This window comes from Colletotrichum siamense (genome assembly GCF_013390195.1).
Source record: "Colletotrichum siamense strain Cg363 chromosome Unknown KSG_Cg363_contig02, whole genome shotgun sequence".
Taxonomy (NCBI): Eukaryota; Fungi; Ascomycota; class Sordariomycetes; order Glomerellales; family Glomerellaceae; genus Colletotrichum; species Colletotrichum siamense.
This window is the reverse complement of record NW_023501015.1, coordinates 7,007,387-7,031,052: the sequence shown is the minus strand read 5'-3', so window position 1 is coordinate 7,031,052 and position 23,666 is coordinate 7,007,387. Positions and strand designations below refer to the sequence as shown.

The window sequence follows — 23,666 nt, the reverse complement described above, 5'->3', positions numbered from 1 at the left end:
TGCATTTGGCACAATGTGGCACATCTGATCGCCCTGGTGATCAGCCGAGATTGAGCATTGAGGCCCTTGAGAGATGATGTCAACAGCTGTTTAGTGTTGGAGATTGTGATTGTCAAAGACAAAAAGCCCTCTCCGAGGTCTGTCGGGCGCAAATATTGGCGTGCCGGCGAGACGCTACAGCCACATTCGGCAGTGTGGAGACCGGGCGCCGGCGAGCATTGGCCGACCCGGAGGCTGGTGGTCTCAATGGTGTTGCCTAAGAAGCTGGGCGCCGCAGCGGTCGGTAAGTAAAGCGGGGCGAGTAAGCGAGCCAAGAGACTTTGGAATTTGGCACAGTTGACGCTGGGAGCGTGGGAGCGAGTGTGAGGCGGATGCGGTCGGGAGGAGGCGCATTGCAGTAGCGAGGCTTTGGCGGATTGGTGTTGACAGTGAAGTCATCCATGCCGGTAGTCCTCGGAGTTGCGAGAAAGATTGACCATGGCATGGCGTCTGGGCAGCCGAGAACGGCGCGAGGTTTGTCACGATGCCTTTGGAGCCGGGACGGAGCATATGATGGCCGTAGGGTGGCATTCATTCTCGGCGTGTGGTTCTATGATATCATCCGATTTTGCCGTGCCCTCCCTTGGCGGAACTCGGCACCGAAAGGCAATGGTGATTGGCGGGTCGCATCGAGGAGGCGACAGGGTTCCGAATGTCATGACACAGAGATGAATGTTTTGTGAAACGTTTCCCGTTCGCAAAAGATGCTCTCCGATGATTGCGCAAATTGAGTAGAGACCCCTGGCAGGTACGTGAAGTCGAGATGGGATGGCGTTTGGATGTGGAGAGGCATGTCTGTCTGTTCCTCCCTGGCGGGTGACTGGCACACTGGCTCGCAGGGCTTGTTGTGTAGCCAAGGCTGATTCGGATGGAATAAGCTAAAGTACTTCGCATTCGTGGTGATTCCGGTCGTCGATGGGTCTTTGGGGTCGTGGTTGTCTAGGCAGCGAAGGATGAGCAGGGCTGAGCAGAAAATCGCCTCGCTCAAGATAATCGTGGCATGTGCCTTTTTCTTCTTTTTCCCACTAAGCCAACCAACATATTGGCCACAGCTAGGCGACCATATTTTGTGATGGGCGCCAAAGGCAGCTAAAGATTGAAGGCAAATCTGCTCGGGTTGATCGGGCGCAGTGCTCGGTCTGCGGAAGAGACGAGCCGGGAGACACTGTCATTGATCAGTAAGACGGTCGTTTGATGATTGGCGGCAGCACCAAAGTCAAGCCGTTGTATCGTCGTGATAAGGTATCGTCAATTTTGAGGCCCTTCCCCTCATGTCCGTGCCGAGTGGATGGCCTGCAGTGCGCAATGAAGCATCGCGGCTTCCCCAGAGCAAGGGGCAGCACGGGCCAGTCGCCCTACAGAAGTGAGAACTTCGGTGTTGGAATGGATTCGCAAAGTCTGACTCTGGTCGCAGTCGCAGGCATCGCTGGCATCGCGGGCTGTGTCTTGGATTTGGATGCTCACCTTGCTGATTCTCTCCACTGTCGGGCACTTTGGGGTGGGCTCTGTGGCTCTGGGGCCTGCACCGTGGTCTCACAGTTCACTTGGTGGAATGAGCCCCGCAAGGTTAACGAGGGAGGTCCCACCCCAGGCCAACAGCACTAAGGTAACGTCTACTATGTAGCTGGTATCCCTGCCAAACACACCACCTGCACGAGACCCCTGCTCCACTTTTGCCGGTTCCTTCTCCCTCCTTCCTCGCGCGCAGATGCAGCTGCCCATCAGCCTATCACCAGTGGCAATCGACGCTCAGTGTGACCAGACAGACCAATGAGAACGATACTGACGCAGTACGTACCGGCATTGCCCGTGGAAAAGGTAAGCTCTCCACACCCAAGAGGCAGCAGGCCCAAGACCCAAGAGACCAAAAGCTCCTGGGCGCAAACACAGCCCTCGTCCGCCCGATACCTTACCTTACCTTACCTTGAGGTGACACTCAAACCCCGGCACACGTTTCCCCATCTATGATCCTCCATTGTCGCTCTCGCCCTAGTCGTGCCGTCTTCCATCCTCGAGACATCTGTTCCTCTGCCGTGACACATCTGCTACTTAAGACTCCCGTCCCCGTCTTCCCACATCCTTAAATCACTCCACACTCAATGGTTCAACGCTCCGATTCAATCCACGAAGCTTCCGACACCTCTCATCACAACCAAGCTTCATCATCTGACAACAACTCCGCACGCCGTCTGCTACAAGCAACCACTTCGTCCACCCGATCGCATTCCCCCGCCACAATGAGCGCTCCCACACACAACCCCGAGCAGCACGAGAGCTCCTCCACCGGCAAGGGCCGCGCTCCCGACTACCAGGAACGCCATGGAGACACCACCAACGGCGGCAACAATGGCAACGTTGGATTCAAGGCCCACGGCGGCATGACCGTTCAACCTCCCACCAAGGAGGACCTCCAGCGCAGCTATGCCAGAATCGTCGAGAACGACGCCAACCCCAAGGGCTGGTACGGCACCATGAGTAAGCATCGCGCTCGTCGTCCAAATCTTTGCGCCTCATGCTAACAATCATTCAGTCAACGCTGTTGGTTCCTGCATCGGTACCATGGGAGCTATCCCCTGCTGCGTTGTCTGCCCGAACCCCTACAAGAACGTCCAGCAGGGTAACGTTGGTCTCGTTACCAAGTTTGGCAAGTTCTACAAGGCTGTCGACCCTGGTCTTGTCAAGGTCAACCCTCTCAGCGAGAAGCTCATCCAGGTCGATGTCAAGATTCAGACTGCCGAAGTCCCTCAACAAACCTGCATGACCAAGGACAACGTCACCCTCCACCTGACCTCCGTCATCTACTACCACATTGTCGCCCCGCACCGAGCAGCCTTCGGCATCTCCAACGTCCGCCAGGCTCTGATGGAGCGCACCCAGACCACCCTTCGCCACGTCGTCGGTGCCCGCATCCTGCAGGATGTCATCGAGCGCCGCGAGGAGATCGCCCAGTCTATTGGAGAGATCATCGAGGATGTTGCTGCCGGCTGGGGTGTGCAGGTTGAGAGCATGCTCATCAAGGACATCATCTTCAGCCAGGAGTTGCAGGAGTCGCTCTCCATGGCCGCCCAGAGCAAGCGTATTGGTGAGAGCAAGATCATTGCCGCCAAGGCCGAGGTAAGCTTCAATCGAGAACCCTTTCTGCAAACCCGAACGACACTAACACATCCTGCAGGTTGAATCCGCCAAGCTTATGCGCCAGGCTGCCGACATTCTGTCGTCCGCACCTGCCATGCAAATCCGCTACCTCGAGGCCATGCAGGCGATGGCCAAGTCTGCCAACAGCAAGGTCATTTTCCTGCCTGCTGCGAACCAGACCATGCCCGACATCCAGCAGGCCCTCGCCAAGAACACCACCGGCGAGTCGAGTGGCCATGGCGGTGACGCCAGCTACAATGACTTTGGAGGTCAGGACTCCGGCTTCCAGCAAGCCATCAACTCTCGTGTCATCGAAAACATTTGAGTTTGCCCCAGGTGCTGACTTGAGGTCGTCGTGTGTGGAACAGCTTGGTCCCATTGATTAAGCCGGCCCCTTTTCGGCTTCTACGATGACACTCACCTACGGTGTCGACGACATGCTTTCTTGCGCTTTGACGTTTTCGGCACGATTGCTTTTGCTTTCCCAATACCCCTGCTTTCACGACATAAACAACCCACAAAATCACACAAAAATACACGATGTACTTTTACGAAATCTGATGGCGGGGAGGACGTATGGCCTGTTCAGGAGACGATACCCAAGATCGGCATGACCAGGTTGGACAGGCTCGATATGATTTGTAAAATACCCAATTCGTTCGCTTTGCGCTGGAGGACGTAATGGTAATGGACCAGTAGTAATGAAACCATTTTATAAGCAATTTTCCCACATAAGCCTCGTGTGTTGTGTGATGATGAAAGTCAACCAGCTTCATGCCCCCGTGCAGGTATAAGTAATGAGGTTACTCGTCTTGCGTGTAATATACTCCAATCAAAATTTCAAGTTTCTTGACATGGGAAATTGCAGTATAACCGATGGCTCCTGTGCCTCATTCTCGGCCTCCTTGTGGTAGCTGCTCCACCCTATGCCAACATTTCCTTCGGTATCGCCAAAATGTCATCGACGTTGAACTGATTCCGGTGTTGCTGCCTAGGTGATAGGAAACAAAAATCGAACAATCACATGCTTCCACGTAGTGCTCGTATGCTACTTTACATTCAACCTTGCGTTTCATACAAGTCACTTTCCTTACCGATAAATGTTGGTAACGAAAAAGGGAATAAATTGGGCAAGTAGATAAATAGAGCCTGTCCGGGCTCAGGATCTGACACTCATAAGTGGGCATTTGCTCTAATGGTCTCAGAATATGGTCGAGCCAAAAAGACAAACGAGAAATCCGCCAATACGGTCGATAGCCTCGACAACGAACCTCGACATGAAGAAGAGGGGGGGCGCCCAACCTTGGTCTGCTCATCCCATCTGTATACTGTCTCTGCCGCCACAAAATTATGTCCAAACTATTGCGTCGCATCTTCAAGCCTCTTTCCACGGCAGTAAAATCTCAACAGGCTTCATGTCCTTCTCAACCATCTCGGCGACCTCCTTAGCCTCCAACCCCTTCAACCCAGCGATGATCTCCTTGTACGTCCCCTCACTCAAGCCCTCTTTCCGGTCGCAGTAGATGTCGACGCCCTCCTTCGTAAAGACGGTCGGCGCAAACCACGTAACAGCCCACCTCTCCGTCTCCCCCGCTGCCGTCTTCTTCTCCCCCCACCCGAGGACCTCCCAATGGCTCCCCACAAAGAACAGCCACCCTTTGCCCCTCCAGTCCCAGGCGCCCGTGTCGCCACCCGGCCGGGACGCGGTGTCGACGCCCTTGACGGACTTGACGCCCGTCGAGGGGGTGCTCTTGTTGGACTCGTACTCGACCAGGTCGTCGACGCGCGCGGTGCCGTCGGGCTTCGCGGGGAGGGCTGCGTAGGTGATGCGCACGTTGCGGGCGTCGCGCCACATGGCGAGGGTGGAGTGCGTCACGGTCCAGGTGCGTAGGAGCCAGTCTATCGGGGGCGCGGAGGCGGAGGTGGGCGGGGAGGATGTGTATTTCGAGGGGGAGATGAGGGCGACGTCGGTCGGAGGGGTGGCCATGATGCGCGGGTAGGAGCTCGCAGTGTATGAGGCCGGTTGGGGATTCAATTGAGGGTTTTGATGCGAAATTGGAACGCCAAAGGTTTTGCGCGCGGATCTGTAAGTATGTGGTCAACCAAATAGGTGCAAGAATATCTGGTATGGGATGTTGTCCAGCGCAAGACGTGAGGTCAAACGAAGTCGCAAACCACCGCCCAAAGCTCCCGAGATCCGCGCCAGGGGTCTCGCACCCCCTACGCGTTTCAAAAAATGACATCAGTGCATGGCCCGGACCACATGAGCTTCAACTGCGCGCCCTGAGACAATCAATTGACCCCAAAATCATCTCTGAGGGGTTGCAAAAAAGGGCACAGGAATGATTCGCGGAGAGTTGCATGTCTCTCATAGGTCGTCGCAACAGCCGCAAATACCCGACCGCACTCCCAATCTCGCCATTTGCACGACAGTCGACCTGTTGTGGTTCGTCCCAGGTAAAACCTCGTCATCTCTTCGGACCCCTAATTCGGACTACCTTACCTTAATATAGAGAGCTCCCCACGAGGCTGGGATTAAGCGCCCCAGTGCCGAGCAAGGGTCTCCTGCTTATTTCGACCTTTTCCCACTGCAATTTGCCACGGATCTAACCGCGCCCCAAGCTCCCATTCTTTTTTTTTTTCTCGCGTTGCCAATTGATTGCTCGTCGAAACGACAGCTGTGTGCGACCTTCTCTCTCCGAACAACACATAACGAACAACCGCTTCACATCCTTTCACATCGTCCCATCCGTCCCACCTCTCACCGCCACGATGAACGCCTCCGACGTCGACCCCGAGATGGCTGCCTTCATGGGATTCGCCTCCTTCGGAACCCAACCCGCCGCGAAGAAGCGCAAATACAACCACCGCACCGACGCCGTCGCCGCCTCCGACTCTGCAACCGGCGCGAACCAAGTCGCCCTCGCAACCCGCACACCCTCGTCTGCCCCGGCAGCAGCCAGCGCGACGAACACGGACGAGATCGCACTCGACTCCGACGCCGAACCCGACACCACCACCGCCGTCGCAGCTGAGACCAAAGCGGACGAGCCGCACCCGGCCGCCGCCGCCGCAGCGGACAACAACGACGACGACGAAGAAGGCGGCGTAAGCCTCTACTCAGACCCCACCGTCGCGCCCGCGCTGGCCCACGCGCAGTCGCTGATCGACGAGCTGACCGTCCGCGGCGGCGTCGGCAGCGCCGCCTCGCAAGCGCAGCAGGGCGGAGCCGGAGCTGGTGACGCGCTGCCCTCGGGCGCGAGCTTGCCCAGGAGACCGGAGGCGTCGTGGGGGCGGGAGATGGGCGCGGCACCGACGAGCATGCCGGGCTGGAACCAGGGCGATGCGCCGCACGGAGGACGGGGCGGACGCGGTGGCGCGAGGAACAACAACAACCACCACCAGAGGGACGACGGGAAGCCGTGGTGGGAGGGATACTACGACCACAAGTCCAACGAGAACCCGTGGGCGAAGCTTGAGAAGGCGGCTGGGGTTGAGCCAAGGGGGAGCTGGGCTTTGGAGGGACAGACGCAGACTGCTTAGGGACTTTCCTCCGAGGAACCATCGACATGAGGAAGGGCTGTATGGGTTGAGAGGTAGATGGACAAGGTTGTCAGCTACGTATCGGACTGCAATTGATACATAGCCCCTCCCTTGTTCATCCGTCTCTTGGCCATGCCAGCGTCACCTTCACCGGACCCAGACCGATATCACGTGATATCAACATCCCTGACCGGACAGGGGCAGACATCACAAGGCGTGGAAGGACTCTACGCTTCATCACATGATTCATCACTGGGTCTCGGAGATGCCCCACGACCAGGCCATCGTCGTGGAATTCGTTACGGTGGCATCACGGCATCGATGGAGCTGGACGGCAGTGCTACGGGGGGAGGAGCATGCGGACCAGCGACCCCCCGTCCGCTGGCCCCTCAACCGAACAAGAAAGAGGCTTACGATGTTACTATGGAAAAGCCCTATCGTCACTAGAGAACCGCCCGGGGTGTTATAGGAAACGCCAGCCCGCAAAAGAGATCCATCACCGTCTCCCTCGCCGCCTCCCCTTCCCGAAAGAGCAATATTCCACCGCCCCGAAAAGGACGAGCGCCTCCCTTACAGACGCCGCAATTTTCACCTCTCTCCCCTCGTCTCCGTCTCCGTTGTCTCCTCCCCAGACCCCAGGTCTCCACTGAACCGATCTCTCGGCTCTGAGGGCCCACTGCAGGTCACCCTGGACGCTTGCCCTGGATCCCCAGGAAGGAAGAGGGGGAGGTGTGCTTTTAAACTACAAAGACCGCCCAAAATCATACCCATTTCATCCAATCATATCTCATCATGGTTCCGTGGAACAAAGCCTCCCCAAACAAGGTCCTGAAGAGCAGAGGAAATCCAACAGCCCGGGAAAGCCCACGAGGTTCGGCGAGAACGACGGGAGTGTGTGTGGAGGACGGATTAGTGGAGGGTCTACCACGCGGGCGGAATCCCTCCCCCCATCCATCTCCACGGCTCACACATTTACCTCGCTGCCGCCCTCCGCGAAGCTCGCAAAAGCAGCGTGAGATGGGCCGCTAGCAGGCCCCATGCTCGCCCCGCGCCGTGCCGCTGCGCGTCAACCGCGATCCCGACTGTCAGGCTCGCCTAAGAAGCTGGCCCCCCGCCCCCCTGTCTCTGCTTCTCGCTGCCCCTCACCTCCTTGACAGCCCAATATGTACCCAAGAAAAATAAACAAACAAGGTGGAGGAGGCGTGCGCTGATCAATCGTCGAGCAAAAAATAGAGATGCAAAGTAAATCCGGGGATTTTTGGTATCTTGGTTCCTGCAGTTTCTGTGCAGGCAGGGATGTGTGTATGTCGTGCGTCGACTTTTGGTGTGGCGGGTGTGATGGAGGAGGTTGCTTTTGAAAATGACACGCTAGAAAAGACCGACACCCAAAGGTAAGGCTGAAAGAAACGCTTTTGTCGCCTGCTCGTCTCTGCTTCTTCAACGTCCGCGATGTCGCGCGGCTGACGAAGAGATGAGAGAGCGCATTCGCAAGGTACGTTTAGTACTCGGGCGAAGGGTAGCGAGCGCGCGCCTTGTTGTACTCCTTGGTGTGCTTGCGGGAAGTCTTACTCTTCAGCGATCTGCGCAGAGGTGTTAGCCCGGTTTTCTGTCTTGTCTCAGATCTCGCAGCCGCCGCCGCCGCCGGTTTTCTGTCGAACAAGCTTGCTTCTTTCCGATGCCACCGAAACCCGTTTTCCCCATGCCTCCATTTTCCCCGCCGGTTCGCGGGGAGAAGAGGGGAATTGCGAGATTGCCGGTAGATCGTCAATCTTGACCATCGTTTTCTGCCACTTGTTTTTTTTTTTTCGAGGTCTCGGATCTCGCATTCGGAGATCGGGTGAGAAAAAAATGATGCACACTTACGAGACTTTCTTCTGCGTCCACTCGAGGTCCGCGCGCACGTCCTGAGCGTCACGGTAGCCCTCGTTGAAGCGCTCGCGCGTCTTTGCGAGACGGGCTTGCGCCTTCTTCTGGAGTTCCAGCAGCTCACGGTGCTTTGCGTTGAGCTTGCCGGATCTATTTTTTGCGTTTTCCGGTCAGCCAAATGTCTTCTCTCTGCTTTCGTGTGTCTTTTCCGGATTGCTGCAGCGATCGGCCCCCGCGGCTTATGCAGGCACCGGCCGCCGGAACACCGCTCGGGGATTTTTTGTAGTTCTCGATGGGGTACTCACGTTTGCGCCTGGACCGCAATGTTGCGATCCAGAGGGATGGGGTCAAAGGTCTGGGCGAAGCGGTCCTGCATGTAGTCGTTGAAGTCGACTCCGCTGGCCGAGTGGTGGCTGTCAAAGTCGCCGCTGTTGCTGCCGGCGTAGCTGGAGTTGGCAACCGAGTAGCCGCCAGAGTATCCGCTGTTGCTGTATGAGGCTCCGGTTCCTGAGCTGACGGACTCGTCCGTCTCTGGAGGCGAGACCGAGTAGGTGCTGCTGTAGCTTGGGTATTGTTGGCCCTTGTGGTTGGGGACGGGCATGGGGATGGCGTAGGAGTTGTAGTGGGCAGACATGATGGGCGATGGATATCCGGGTAGTCGACGAAGGCGGTTAAGAGCTTGTGACGTGTTGCGTGTGTGCGATGTGGGAACTTGTTTGAAGCAAACAAGGGATGACTAAAGTTCGTTGTGTTGTGAACTGGGGATGGGCTTGCCACTTTGTATGACGGGGCGCAAGGAAGGTGCTTGCTTGGGTGAAGCTTGATGAAGAACGACTTGGAGAAGTTGGGCAGAAGCTTGCTGAGATAGTCCGAGATGGTGATGAGAAAGGAAGAAGAAGAATACAGATTCCAACCGCTCAAGTTGTGCCCTTTTATACTTTTTCCGAGACCCATTCCGGACTCCATCTCTTCTTCTTGCTCGGGGGAGGGGATAAGACATCAAGCCTCGATTCGTCCGATTGCAAGCCATGGCTTCATGACTGAACCCCGCCCGAGGGAGGGAACGGACGGAATGGTCCCTGGGCATGATGTGATGGGATGGTGAGAATGGCCGCAGACACACGCAACGACATGGACGGACGTCGGCCATGAGCATGAGCAGCAGCAGCAACAGCCGGCCGACCTGTCTGGACCTGGGCTAGCCTGTGCGTTAGTGACAGGGAAGAGAAAGAGGCTAAACCCTGTCTTCGCCCGCTTGCCGCTTGCTTCAATGGCTGTTGCTCGCGGGGTGGGCAGTGATAGTCAAAGACGAAGGCAACGGAGTGGTTGTCTCGAGGGTGTGGATAATGGAGACGTTGAGGGGGGCATGTGGAAGGGTGATGGACAGAGCCATTGGCCAAGGAGAAGACAGGGAAAACAGATTGCTACATCTGCAGGTCGAGTGTCCATTTCTCTCAAAGAATAGAGAAAAAAAAAAACTCAAAAGGAATAGCTCAGTATCGAAGGCAAATAAAACAACCGAGCAAGGTGTCTGCATATGCCGAGGGGCGACTATCATGGGTCGTATTGGTGGAGATGGACCACGATGGAGGATGGGTGGCCCAGATGAGGCAATGGATCTGTTTGGGACATCCGGGCTCGAGAAAGATGACAACCGGGGCCAGGGAAGAAAAAAAGAGAAACGAAAGAGACGCGTGGAAACTGGCACGGACTAGCCGGTGCAGACCGGCGAAGAGCAGCGAGACAGATGCGGGTTGGGAAGCCATGTAAGCCATGTAAGCCATGTCGTGTAAAACGGCGACGGAGGGCTCTGCAGACAGACAAGAGACACATATTTTTTTGATGGACCGCCGGGCAAGACAGGGCAGGGGAGGTACATCTCGACAGGTATCACGCCGAACTACTTTAACCAGCTAAGGTAAGGTAAGGCAAGGAGAGGGTGGATGCACCTGCAAGCCAGGGGCATGGGGCTCTGTGGGCAGGGACGGGGACGGCGGCCGTGGACCATGGACCATGGACCATGGCGTGAAGGGTTCCTTTCCCTGGGACCTTTTTCCGCCCACGCCCGTGCGGTGTCAAGATGGGAAGAGGTTGCTTTAGCTTGGGATGAGGGAGGTGGTGTTGAAGTGTGAGGCGTGGATCTAAGACATTTGGAGGGGGGAAGGTGAAGGCTTCGGAAGCAAGGCAAACGGAAGGTCGTCGAGGGCTTCCGGGTCGAACGACGACGGCCTTCCGGGGCCACGCCATGAGCCGTGAATGGGAGTATGACGGAGGCCGTGCGGGTCGAACGTTTCCATCGACCCAGTCAGACGCGAGCCGACGGGGGCCATGGAAAGTATTCCTACCGGGGAGGGGTGCGTTCTGATTCGTGACGGATGGACAGAGGGCGAGGAGGAAATGGAATACTGTGGGCGAGGAATGTGGGTTGCAAAGAGACAGAGAAAGAGAGCAAGCAAGCAAGCAAGCAACCTCGGGCCTGGGGAGGGAGGTACAAGGCGGAAACGTCAGGATAGAGTCAAACAGAACCAGGACCAACGGGGAAGGTATGGCCTGGCGTTGATCGAAACTCTGGCCCAACGAGAGCGGAGGCCACGAGGGCGGAGGATGGGCCGGGATGAAAGAGGATAGGACAGGATAAGGTAGAGTAGGGCAGGGCAGGGCGGGTTGGATCAGGACAGAAGTCGAGAAAAGAACGGCTTGGGATGGGAATGTAACGGGGGCAGCTCAGTGAGGCCCCGGGTGTGTGTGTGTGCGCCCATGTGTGCCTGTCTGTTCTCTCCGTTTCCTTCGTTCGCAATTGCGAACGAACCTGGCGTTCCTGGCAAGTATTTTCCAACGTGGCCGCCATGTCTTTTCTGTCTGCGTGCTTCGACGGTACGACCAGGTACAGAGAGAGGACAAGAGGTCAGAACAAACAAGGTAACAGAACCAGGTCAATGTTCAAGCAATGCCAAGAAAAAAGTACCTTTCGACGACTCTAATTCCATTTGTAAAAGCAGCGTGGGATTTCCACTCCCACCCGGCTCGTGTCGTCGTCTCGTTGGACTGCAACAGAAACCACCTTGGAAGAATCGGGAATGCGGGAAAAATGATGGGGGGCCCCCTTGTACTATGCTGATCGGACCTTGGGAAACCTGACTTTTTGCGAAGCCAAAATGCTCATTCAAAACGGCAATGTTGCGTTCTCCCGTGCGGATGCGCATTGGAGTTGCAGACAAGGAGGGAGTGATGTATCCGGTGGTGGTTGACTTGATTGACCCTGGCGTCAGGTCAGGCAGAAGTGCAGCAGATTCGGGCATTTTCTGTGGTGATGCGTTGTCAAGATGAGAACCATGACCGTTTTTATTTAATTCCTTTTTTTCTCTGTCTTCCCTGGGTCGGAAAAAAAGAACTATCAATTTTTCTTAGTTTCCCCCGCTCTAGCCAAATAATGCTTTATTTCCATTTCCTTCGCCTCTACGGCATCCTGTTTGGTCAACCGTTGGCTGCCTGTCCCAATCGGGCCTCCTGGCTTCTGGTCACCTTTCCCACCGACTCTTTGACACTCTACCTGTGACCTCTCCCCCTCGCTGATTGACTCGATATCTGTTCATTTTCTGGATTTTCGATTGGTGCAAAAGAAAACAGACTCCCAGCTTTTGCCAGTCTTGGAACTCGTCCAGGGCTCCGGCAGGGCTCCCAGACACCCCTGCACCACCACCCCGGCCTGATGGAGATGCACTGATGCAGAAGGTTGACCAGGGCGTCCTTCGTCGGCTTAATCGACGCAGTTTTTGTATTTTCCATTGGTTAAAAATGCAGAAAAGCGGCGCCGACTTGCTGGATTTCGCCCCTCTGAGCATCCATCACTGATGCAAGGTGGGAGGGGGGCGATGGGGGGAACTCCATCCCCAAGTTTTCCCAAGTTCCTCGAAAGTTTCACATGACTGGGGGTGTGAATGCATCTCCAGAGGCAGATATGCGAGAAGATGGAGCTTCAGAGATGCAAACCTCGAAAACCCGAAATTACACAAGTCAGGGCACGAACCGTTTTTTTCTCTTTCTCTCTCCTCTCTTGTAGCAGGTTTGAAAGGCTGCCGCAGAACGGAGACGAAGACGCAAGCAAGCAACCTGGGGCAATCTTACACCTGCAAGTCCCAAGAGCGGCGGTGTAAGTCTTCAAGGTCTCTCTCTGGGCCCCCAACCAAGTCCCACATCCGTCATCGTCAGCCGTCGACGGTTGACAATCCGGCCGCGTATGAAGGTGAGAAGAGGCAGCCCAAAGTCGACCTTACGGTAAGGCAGAGGTACCCAAGCCCCAAGCCGAGGGAGGCCCAATGGTGAACCGGCATCATCACCACCTGCATCACCACCTGGGACTTCCCTCAACCACCAACGCCCCCCATCTGCCTAATGTCATGGGTTACGAGGCCAGGACAGGGCGACCAAGGGGGCGCCCTTTTACTTTCCGATCTGATCTAGCGGCGCATTGGTTTTGCATCACCCCATTTCATGTTGCTGCTGCTCCTGCTGCTGCTGCTGCAACTGCATAGGTGTCGTGCGCCATAATACGCCCGTACCTCGGATTGGAACTACTGGCGCCGGTACTGGCTATTTTCTTCTGTTCGTCGATGGAACTTCTCTTCTGGACCTGGGACTTGCAGTTGACTGGGTCCAGGGTGGAACCTGAGATGCAACGACGATAGTGAGCGAGCATGGCAAGGCATCCAACGAGGCATACAAGTGACCACTTCCGAGGCCCGGCGTCGGCCATCAAGAGCCAAAAACGCCAAAACGCGCCCGCATCGGTCGAGAGTGGGATCGTCACTTGAAGACATGTATGTCCTAGAGTTGTCCGTACGCATGTCTGTCTGGCGCAGGTGATGCGGGCGTGACAGACAACGGCCAAAACACTTCGACGACGCAGCTAACCCTACTTTACCTTACCAAGTGACCATGGCCAGTCAAGGAGAGGAGAGCGTCGTTCCTCATCCCGGCCCGCGGTTCGCCGTGATGTATCTCTGTCTCGTCTCTTGGCCGGCAGGGACCCGAGGTGCCCCACGCAAGGTATCCCCGGGATGACGAACGTCGTTCTGGAAACATGCCAAACGAACAGAGCGTGTGAATGGAGGGGGAACGGGCTGCATGAGGTCTCCAGCCGGGGCCACCCCGGAGCAAGCCAGTCTGACGTTTGAGCCTTCTCACAAAAGAAACAATCGTGCGAGAGAGAGAAGGAAGCAAAATTTGTCGTCCAAAAAAACACCAGACCAAGGGCTTGCCGGGGCCTTGGTCCGGAGCCGGAAGGGAGGTCCTTTCGGTCTGAGGAGAAATACATCGAAATAGATACCTAGGTACCCTGACCTTGAAATTCGGGCGAGGAAGAAAAGGAGGGGGAGGGGCATGACTTGCCCTCCATGCACCGGGATCCACCGCCGACGACTTGGACTTGGCTACACCTATTTCTTCGTAGACTAAACGGCACTCACTCATGACAGAAGGAATCGGCGTTTGGGCTTCGTTGACGACCATCCTCGAACTCGACTAGCCGGGTAGTGTTGCAGTAGACCTGGAGGTTGACATCGATGAGCGCCAATAGTCAGAGACGCACGTCAGGGACTTTGAGGTGAGGCACCGAGTGCCGGCCATAGGTCGAGATTCACTCTGGGATGACGGGGCTTCATTTTGCATGAGTGGTGGTTGACCAATACCTCTTTGGCGAGGCTTGTCCGCATTCGAATGCGCCACTCTGCGGTTCTGGCATCCCGGTGGTGAATCGGAACGGCAACCGTAGGCACTGACCCAAAGCCAGAGCCATCATCGACTCCGAGATTCCGCTCGGTACATGGCCGTACCGGTTCGGACAAGAGCGTGAGAGTGAGAGAGACTACGGCAAGCCATGTGAGGTGAGGTAAGACTAAAGAGGGGAGAAACGAGCGGTGACGGGTGAAACAAAAACGGTCTGTGCCACGGAAAACGAGCCCGCAAACCTTGTTTTGCCCGTTTGTCTCTCCCGTCCTGTTCTTCAACATCGGGATGCGAAAAGTGCCATCTGAGGACGGGAAAACACCAAAAAGTTGGACGCGGAACTCCAAACAGAATGACGGGGCCCTGCCTCACCTCCGGGTCTGCTGTATCCCGGAACGCATGGCATGGCATGGCATGGCAAGCAGACAAGTCGTATAATTCTTGCTGCAAGACAAGGGGTGGGACAGCGCAACACATGCAACATGCCATGACATGAACCGCAATCGCAACCGCAACGCAAGCCCAGCAGCAGAAAGTGAGATTGGATGCAGATGCAGTCAAACACACTCACGCAGTACACACACACACTCACACACCTACATACCAGAGGAGGACGGGCAGGGCGAGACTACGGTAGACTTTTTGATGATGGGGCACACGCTCACTGGACAATCGCCCACGAGGGCGCCATCTCTCAACCCAACCAACATGGCCACAAATCCCGCTTCGCCGCCCTTCTTTTCCTTCCGTTCGCTGTCGACGTTACATTCGAACATCGCCCACGTCGTCGTCTGCCATCTCCCATCTCCCACTCCCCCTCCACCCACATCGCAAATCGCCCCCATCGCCAACAACACCCGCAGATACACTCGCATACCCCTCCGCATCACCCATTTCTCACCGCGTCGCTTCTCACCCAAGCAAATCTGCGATGCGATCCGCTCGCTCGCTCGCTCGCTCTCCTCCAAACAACACCCGTCCACCCGCACCGCATACTGGCCGCCTCCCCTTCGCAAGGACGAAATGCAGTATGCAAGCCTCTTTGCCAACGCCGCACGCCGCACGCCATATGCTCATGCCCACGCCACGCCACGCCGCCGCCGTTCCCTCTCCCGGGACTTTGAACGAGAAAGGCGCACACGGCAAAGTCGACGCAACGCAGCACACTGCATTTCCTGCACGGATCGACCGTCGTGTAAGGTCAATCCAACATCCCACGTCCATCACCTCCGTCCGCCAACAAGAAAAAAAGTCCGCGTGCGTGTTGTGTAGCCCATCAGACCGGCTTGTGTGTGTCTCCTTCGTAAACTTCGTGAGCTGCCAGATGTCGTGTCCCTCACATCTCTCGCTCGGAATAAAAAGTCTCCATGAGATACGGCTGCAAAGTAGGTAAGATCATGGTTAAAGCGAGGTAACAAAACCACAAATCCCGACAGCTGCACGACATCACCAGCCGCCCACGCAGAGCGCACGCAGCCTTCAGCCCCTCAGGCCCGGCCAAGGTCTGTGTTCTTGCTGCGGCTGCGCTGCCATGCAGTGTGACGAACACCACGTCGTCCTTCCATGCTTCCTCTGTCTCTGTCTGCCTGCTGGCTGGATATTATCCGAGATGTGGCGATTCAGACAGAGATCCTCTTCTGCGAGAATCTGCCAAATGCCCCTTCCATCCAGAATTTTCCCAGGCCTTTTCTTATCATTCGTGCCCTCTCCGCCATTACACGAGAGGATCAAACTTAACAGTTGCACCGGCGATCTCCCCGTGCTTCTAACGCTAGTAAACGAAAGCGTGACCGCATCTCACAGGTCCCGGATCCTACGATAATCCCCCAAAGCCTTGTCCTTGCAATCGGTGTCATCGCGCGAGAAAAGTTCGAATGCATGTCAGATAAGTGAGGGGAACGAGAGTAAACTGCAAGAGAGAAGAGGGAAAGCTCTGTTTCGTTATTTTGTAATAGCAGCTAACATTATATACCCTCGGGGGCCTGGACGTCGCAGTCGTCCCTTCATCCGTGGTTTCCCATAGAGTTTCCGATCCTGTATCGCGTCCCAAGGAGATTGAAAAAGAAAAAAAAGTACAGACTAAATACCTGTCGTTGATGATAAGTATGGTATGTTTCCTCGAACCCCTCCCCGGCCGCCAACCCTCATATGCCATGCCCCGCCCCCGACCGCCTTCCCCCGATTCTTATCCCAACGGGCACGGTAAAAAACGCCGATGAATCATGCATGTATAACGCCATGCCAGCCGTTTGCACGAGGCAGAGATGGCGCTCCTTTTCCCAGCCTCTCCCCCGTTGGAGGCTGGCGCCCCTTCCCCGCCTCGCAGCCTATTGCCGTCGGTGTGCTAGTCGTCGTTGACGATGAAGCTAGCGATCGGTGAGCTTTAGTGTATAATTTTTTTTGGTTTCCGCCCAATCTATTTCCCCGACCCTTCTAGCCAAAGATCTTGAGAAATCCCCAGATACCGGCTCCGCTGAGCACTGGAATCGTTAGGTTGTCGTCCCAGCCGAAGATGTCCACCACCTCACTGGCGGCCGCCACAAAGCCGGACCACAGACCCATGACACCAAGCGCTAGCGGTCCGGTGATGGTGGCCTGAGCATCCGAGAGCCCCACGGCGCTTGCGATGGCGCGGGGTAAGTGAAGCGCCCCGGTGAACATGAAGGGATACTGCTCGTCGCCAGGGAAAGGTCCCGTTCTCGGCGCGAGCCAGCCCCAGAAGAAGTAGGAAGATGCAATGCCGACCAGGAAGGCCGCTGTTGATCCCGCGAGAGACTTGCCCTTGCGGATGCGCGGGGTGTATGCGCCGTACATTCGACCGAAGGTGCTGGCAGCGGTATCGCACCAACTGAGTAGCAGGACACCCATGACACCGACGTCCTTGGGGAAGAACTTGAGGACAGCCCAGGCGCCGAGCAGGTAGAAGATGACACCGTTCCAGCCCGCATACTCGCTCTCGCGCATCAAGGCGCCGAGCACTGAGACGTAGAATCGGTTGAAGGAGGCGTAGTTGTGACGCAGGTAGTCGGCCGTCGCGATGGGCATCAGCGCAGCCATGAGCCACGGTGCAACTGAACTTGTCTGAATACCCGAAATGTAGAGCCATAGTGTGAAGAATCCGATCGAGACGTGCAACACCTTTCTTGGCACCTCGTGCTTGTGCACAAATGTCCTCCATTTCCTATGAATGGGTATCAAGCCCAGCGGACTCGGGCTTCGACTGAAGTCTCGCCAGCTCCATCCTGTGGGAGCGGCTGAAGGAGGGGCCAGGTGGCCGTTGGCCGTCGGTGCCTTGCCGTTGCCGTTCGCATCGCCGTTGAGAGCGACGCCATTTGAGATCGGTTCGCTCGGGATGACGGGTGATTTGGGTGGTTTCGTCTGCGTCTTGACGGTCGTCATCGGTGTAATACGGCGAGACTCGATCGGGGAACGGCTTCGTGTGCGCGATCTGCGCATGGTCGTCGGCTCATAATCATCCTCTTCTGTCCTCTCCTCTACCGGCTGAGGAGTAGTGAGACGCTTTCTCGTTGCTGATCTCGTTGTAGGGCCAAAGTAGTTGTCTTGTGACATTGCGTCGATCTCTGACGGTGTCGGGCTGGGAGAGATGACACGCGGTGTCGAGGGCACGGCGCGGACAGACATGTTGTACGGGAATGGGGGCAGAGGGGAGCAAGACACTGCCCCTGTCAGTAGGCGTTGGAGGGGATGGAGGAGCCTTTGTAGAGGCCAAGACGAGGACCGGAGATAGCTGTCTCTTCTCGAAAGTCGGTCGTGGGGGGCCAGGGCGTCGGCGGCGTAGTGGGAGGCTTGGGAGGCGCGGGCGTGGGTGCGGTACAGGTCGAAACGTGGATAACGTTTTTGATGGTTAAGGCTATGCTGGGCCTGGGGTTCGAGGAGGGAGGCGGGCGTGATTATCGGATCCAGGGTGATGTTTGAGGATGCAGCAGAGAAGGTCTCCGCCGCATGTTGAGCCGGGCTGGTAAGGGGAGGAAGAAGAAGACCACGCAGACATGCGGTCGGTCAGCAGACGGCGTGACATGTGTTTAAAACGAGGAGTTTGGACCGGATCGTCGGTGTCTTGTTGCGCTGCGAGTCCAGTGCCAATACATGGGCTTGTGCAGGTGAGGATTTTTCGCCGTAAGGTTAAGGTACCGAGTACCTGGGGCGTACTGTGTGCCGGGCCGGTGACACTGTCTGTTAGTAAGCCCACATGGTATCTGGTAGTGGCATGTCCAGCCATTTGGTTTAGTCGTTATGGTGGTTTATCATTGGGATGCCTTACTTTAGAATTACTTTAGAATAGATATGGTTATTTCTGACGGCATGAACCATGGTGTATTCATGGTTTTGGTTTCCAAGATGGACGACTATAACGTTCGAGACAGCCAAACAGCTACAGTCCCAATACCCCTCAGCACAGTGTGCCGAGGCCCGGATGACCACCGCCCCCGAAGCCCACTCCCCAAGTCCAACACCGTCCGGTGCACGCGACTAATACTAGGGACGGCCTGTCGGGTGGTGTCGAGTCCAGCGGCAGCGGGCAGTTTGCAGGGGTCCGCAGTGCGATCCAATTTGAATGGCAGCGCTTTTTACGGGCTGCCTCTGGCAAGCATGTGAGAAAAACCCACGAAGCCATCTCCGGCCATCCCGCCGCTTCCATGTCGTTCTTCGCAGGAGGATTCTGCTGCGGATATCGCTCTCCCAGTCTGCCATCGTGCATCATCACATCATGGACGCAAGAGACACTGTCTTTCCTTGATTTTTCTTGACCGCCTAGTGCGGGTGTGCAAGTGCCAAGCGGGCGTTTGGCTGGCATCATGGCTGAGAGTTTTTGGGTGGCATGTCATAGGGCGATGACACTTTGTCTTGGTGCTTGTGCGACACTTGCACCCGCGAAATCTGAAATTGTGGCTCGAGGTGGCCCAGGACGGTTGGGCGGAGAGACGGGATGATATCACTAGCTTTGTCCGTGGACGGCGGTCGGAGCAGGCACTTGCGCCAAGAAACCCAGTTCTTGGGTGGTCTGATAAGTAGCACACAGTGCACGTGAGCACGTCTTATCTATGCATCGTAATCGATAACAGATTAGATCCGCTCTTATCGATAATCCAAAAAAAAAATCTCGGCCCCTCCAGCTCGTACAGCAGACAGCAGCCAGCCGCGACGACTTTCGCAGAGCCGAACTCGAGGCGCAAAATCTCCTGAACCGCCCCAGGCTCAATTGGACGATTGTCGCAATGGCGCCCGACGAGAAGAAGAAGGACCCTAGGTCCTGGCGTGGACTTACACCTCCTCTGGCCGAGTACGACTCCCAAGCCTAACTCGACAACGACGCGCTGCTAACCTTTGCGCGCAGATGGATCCTCGATTTCGTCTCTAGTCAAGGCTTCCAGCGCATGACGCCTGTCCAGGCAGCATGTCTGCCGCAGTTCCTCGGAAACAAGGACGTCGTAGTAGAGGTATGCAAGAATACCTCAACACAATGCGATAGCAGACTAATTCTTGTAGGCCGTCACTGGTAGCGGCAAAACTCTTGCGTTCCTCCTCCCCCTAGTCCAGAAGCTCATGCGCCTTTCCGAGCCTACGAAGCGCGGCCATGTCTTTGCCATTATCGTGTCACCGACCCGCGAGCTTGCGATCCAGATTCACTCCGTTCTCCAGGCCCTCGTCGGCTTCCACCCACCCTCTGCCGAGATCCTCCCTCACCTCAAGGAGGACGAGAAGCGCCCCGACACCAACGTCCCGGTTATCGTTCCCCAATTGCTCGTCGGAGGAAACACTACCACGCAGCAGGATCTGAGCTTCTTCGTCAGACATGCTCCCAATGTTCTCGTCTCCACACCGGGCAGACTTGTCGAGCTGCTGGCCTCTCCCCACGTCCACTGCACACAAGCGACCTTCGAACTGTTCATCATGGATGAGGCGGACCGTCTGTTGGATATGGGCTTCAAGCAGGACATTCAGAGGATTCTTGGCTATCTGCCGAAGCAGAGGAGAACGGGTCTGTTTAGCGCGTCGGTTTCAGAGGCTGTGTCTCAGATCATCACCGTCGGTCTGAGGAATCCCGTCAAGATCGCAGTCAGGGTCAAGAGCTTGAGGGATGGAGGAATCATCGAGGACCGGAAGACACCCATCAGTCTGCAAATGTCGTACCTCCTCACCCCAGCGAGCAAGAAGCTGCCAGCGCTTTGCAAGTTGCTGGAGAACCTCAACCCCCGCCCGCAACGGAGCATTGTCTTCCTGTCATCATGCGCGGCTGTCGATTACTTCCAACACGTACTCCCTACTATTCTCCCCGACGGCTTCACACTCGTACCATTGCACGGAAAGCTTCCTCCCAAGGCGAGAGAAAAGAGTTTCGCCAAGTTCGTCAACTCGGTTTCACCCTCCATCCTTCTTTGCACAGATATCGCCGCCAGAGGTCTCGATATCCCCCAGGTAGACTTTGTCTGCCAAGTCGACCCTCCCGCAGACCCCAAGGTCTTCATCCACAGAAGCGGACGCGCAGGTAGAGCAGGCCGAAAGGGTCTGGCCGTGGTCTTCCTGCAGCCCGGCCACGAGGAAGACTACATCCCCTTCCTTGAAGTCCGCAAGACGCCCATTCACCTCCTCACGAAACCTGAAGTGGAAATCTCCGACGAAAAAGCAAATGAAACCTCAGAAAAGTTCCGCAACGTTTTGCGCAGCGACCGCGCCTACCACGACAAGGCCCAAAAAGCTTTCGTCAGTTGGGTGCGCAGCTACGGCGCCCACCAGACTACCTCCATCTTCCGCGTCAAGGACCTCGACTGGGCTGACCTCGGCAAGGGTTGGGGTCTGCTTCGTCTCCCGCGCATGCCTGAGACGAAGAACTGGGACGGCGACAAGTGGCTCGGCAACGAGGGCTTCGACTGGGACAACTTCACATACAAGGACAAGACCCGCGAAGCGGCACGACAGGCAGCGATCGAGGCGGAGAGGAACGGAGAGAAGGCAGCCGCGGCGGACGCGGTGAAGAAGAAGCGCAAGACCAACGAGGCATGGAGCAAACAGACTGACAGGGAAGATCTGAGAGTCGAGCGTCGGGAGAAGAGGAGACGCAAGAAGGAGGCCGAGAGGATGTCGACGATGACGGAGGAGGAGAAGATCAAGGCCATGGAGCTGAACGAGCTGATTGCCGAAGTGAGGAAACGGAACCAGGCCAAGGCAGTGGGCGGAAAGGACAAGGAGGACGAGTTTGAGGGGTTTGATGATTAAAGCGCTGTATCATACGGGGATATTATTTAAAAGTTTTTGGCATCGGAGATTTTGTGGATGAATGTGTTGGAGGTGTGGAGATACCCCGGACTTTGGTGTAGGACGACGCAATCTCACGAGACCCTCCCTCCATTCGCCCCATCGATCTCATCCAGTCGTCGCCGACCCTTTGTACGAAATGTTCCCACAGCGGAGCCGGACTGAGGCCAAAGTGAAAAATGTGACTTGGAAATGACTCACCCACTCCACTACCTTCATGGGCTGGTAAACGCAAATTGTATTCAACAAGAAACACAAGCACAATAGCTCAGGGGTAGAGCGCTGGGCTCATAACCCAGAGGTCCCTGGATCGAAACCAGGTTGTGCTATGTCTCCCTCTCTCTTCCGTATACTTATCATTGATTGACCTTTTGTTTTGTTCACTTTAGGGTAGAGAGAGGAAACCTCAGATCAAGGCATCATTTTCAATCAAAGAAAAACCCACCAACCCAATACACCCCGTATTGCTAGATACCAAAACTCATACCAAAGTCGAAGTTGCTACTACTGGCCACCTCCACACCATCTGATTCAAAGAAGATGCCGCCCCAAATGCCCACTAAGTCCCAGGTAAGCCCATCCATGTAGACTGTTGGTAAACCTTCAAATACAATGCTCTGTCCTTCATCGCCATGTTCATCATTCTCTTTCCTCCACTCGGAATCGACTTCATCACCAGTATCCTCTTGATACTCTTCACATCCCGTACTTGACAGCGACCGCAACTCTTCCCACCTCGTGTCATCTTCAACTGTCCAGGATCGCCAACTCTTGAGTAGATCCACAATGCTCTGGTGCCCTTCGATCTCAGCATACCTGATGGACCGTAGGTATGGAAGCCGGCCTTCCTCGCGTGTTTGTACACCTTGAGATAGAAGATACCGAACTACGTCAATTCGTCCTTTCTCCGCTGCGCCCTCGAGTGCAGTACGCCCGGCTCTTATCGCACCAGGTGCGTTCAAATCTGCTCCGAGCTCAATCAAACTCTTAACAGCCTCCAGATGGCCAATAATTGCTGCAATTTGCAAAGCTGTGAGGCCAAAGTGGCGAGCAGGAGGCGCATTGACGTCTGCTCCTGCCTCAAGCAGTATGTTGGTTAATTCCGGGTTTCCGCACTCGATCGCTCTTTGTAGAGGGCTCCGGCCTCGTTCTACGAGTGTATTGTTCTCATTGACACAACCAGGTATGTCTAAAAGGCTTTTGGCTATGTTGACATTGTTTCTCAACACAGACACTGATAGGGGGCCTGAGAAGTTCTCGAAACCAGACTCGAGCATCGGATAGAGAGCCAATTCCCGGATGGGGCCGCGCTCGCCGAGCCCAGCCGCTATAGACATTGTCAGTCTATCGGGGTAGAGCCCATGTTCCAAGAGCCGACTCAAAGACTTTCTGGAAAAAAGAGCCAGAGAAAGTGGCGATCCATGAACCATGTGCTCATATTGCCAGAATGGCTGCTTCCGGATTCTGTAGTAGTACATGGGTTCGTTCAATAGATTCTCACTACTAGGCAGAGGCCAAATAGCCCTGCCAGCATCTTTCGTTGCTTGGCTTGCAAGATCAGAAAACGTCGTGTGTGGAAGTGCGGCTAGATGTGGATGTGGTAAAGTTTCTAGCAGAAGGTCCAGCAAGTCAATTCTGTCCAGGAAAGCTGCTATCCCAATTGCCAAGCATTCCATAGGATGTGTATCTTCGGACTTTTGTCGATTCCTGAGCAATTGCTTGAGTATTGCTGTGTTGGGCTCTGCATCGGCCCAGAACACACTCGCACAAAGTGCTCCGGGACTGTAGGCAGACGGGAACGCAGAGAAAAATTCAGCCACCATTTGTTTGTTCCCGTTGATTATGCATCTCTCGAGTATTGATAGGCATGCGTTGCGTTGTTCAGTGTCAAGTTTATCGATTTCAGTGGTTCGTTTGGTGACGTTCTGGTTACCCTGGTTGATTGCCCTTTGGATGTGGCCGCCGGATTGATCGAATAGCTTGTTGAAGACGGACATTTGAAGAGATTCGTGATACAAAATCAATTCTTGCAGGGTTTTTGCTTTCTGGTAGAAATATGTTGTCGAGCTTCTACGAGGACGTCA

The 23,666-nt window shown here is 55.7% G+C and overlaps 6 protein-coding genes across 6 annotated transcripts; 3 read left to right on the top strand and 3 right to left on the bottom strand.

Moving 5' to 3' along the window:
- Positions 1-2,276: 2,276 nt before the first annotated feature.
- Positions 2,277-3,499, top strand: MIMI_R614 (putative band 7 family protein R614; the record flags this gene model as incomplete). The annotated part of the gene is made up of 3 exons (XM_036635698.1): positions 2,277-2,514; positions 2,570-3,153; positions 3,212-3,499. The coding sequence occupies 3 exons, from the start codon at positions 2,277-2,279 to the stop codon at positions 3,497-3,499; spliced, it is 1,110 nt and encodes a 369-aa protein (XP_036499309.1).
- Positions 3,500-4,549: 1,050 nt separating this feature from the next.
- CGCS363_v003848 (uncharacterized protein) lies at positions 4,550-5,161 on the bottom strand (the record flags this gene model as incomplete). The annotated part of the gene is made up of 1 exon (XM_036635697.1): positions 4,550-5,161. One exon carries the CDS (start codon positions 5,159-5,161, stop codon positions 4,550-4,552), a length of 612 nt encoding a protein of 203 aa, XP_036499310.1.
- Positions 5,162-5,946: 785 nt separating this feature from the next.
- On the top strand, positions 5,947-6,717 carry CGCS363_v003847 (uncharacterized protein; the record flags this gene model as incomplete). The annotated part of the gene is made up of 1 exon (XM_036635696.1): positions 5,947-6,717. One exon carries the CDS (start codon positions 5,947-5,949, stop codon positions 6,715-6,717), a length of 771 nt encoding a protein of 256 aa, XP_036499305.1.
- A 1,498-nt stretch (positions 6,718-8,215) lies between these two features.
- Positions 8,216-9,217, bottom strand: KXD1 (Biogenesis of lysosome-related organelles complex 1 subunit KXD1; the record flags this gene model as incomplete). Its single annotated transcript, XM_036635695.1, has 3 exons — positions 8,216-8,297; positions 8,581-8,733; positions 8,889-9,217. The coding sequence occupies 3 exons, from the start codon at positions 9,215-9,217 to the stop codon at positions 8,216-8,218; spliced, it is 564 nt and encodes a 187-aa protein (XP_036499306.1).
- Positions 9,218-16,740: 7,523 nt separating this feature from the next.
- Positions 16,741-17,949, bottom strand: ptp4 (CTP-dependent diacylglycerol kinase 1; the record flags this gene model as incomplete). Its single annotated transcript, XM_036635694.1, has 1 exon — positions 16,741-17,949. The coding sequence occupies one exon, from the start codon at positions 17,947-17,949 to the stop codon at positions 16,741-16,743; it is 1,209 nt and encodes a 402-aa protein (XP_036499307.1).
- Positions 17,950-19,544: 1,595 nt separating this feature from the next.
- SPB4 (ATP-dependent rRNA helicase SPB4) lies at positions 19,545-21,543 on the top strand (the record flags this gene model as incomplete). The annotated part of the gene is made up of 3 exons (XM_036635693.1): positions 19,545-19,609; positions 19,664-19,766; positions 19,816-21,543. 3 exons carry the CDS (start codon positions 19,545-19,547, stop codon positions 21,541-21,543), a joined length of 1,896 nt encoding a protein of 631 aa, XP_036499308.1.
- Between the last annotated feature and the right edge of the window lie 2,123 nt (positions 21,544-23,666).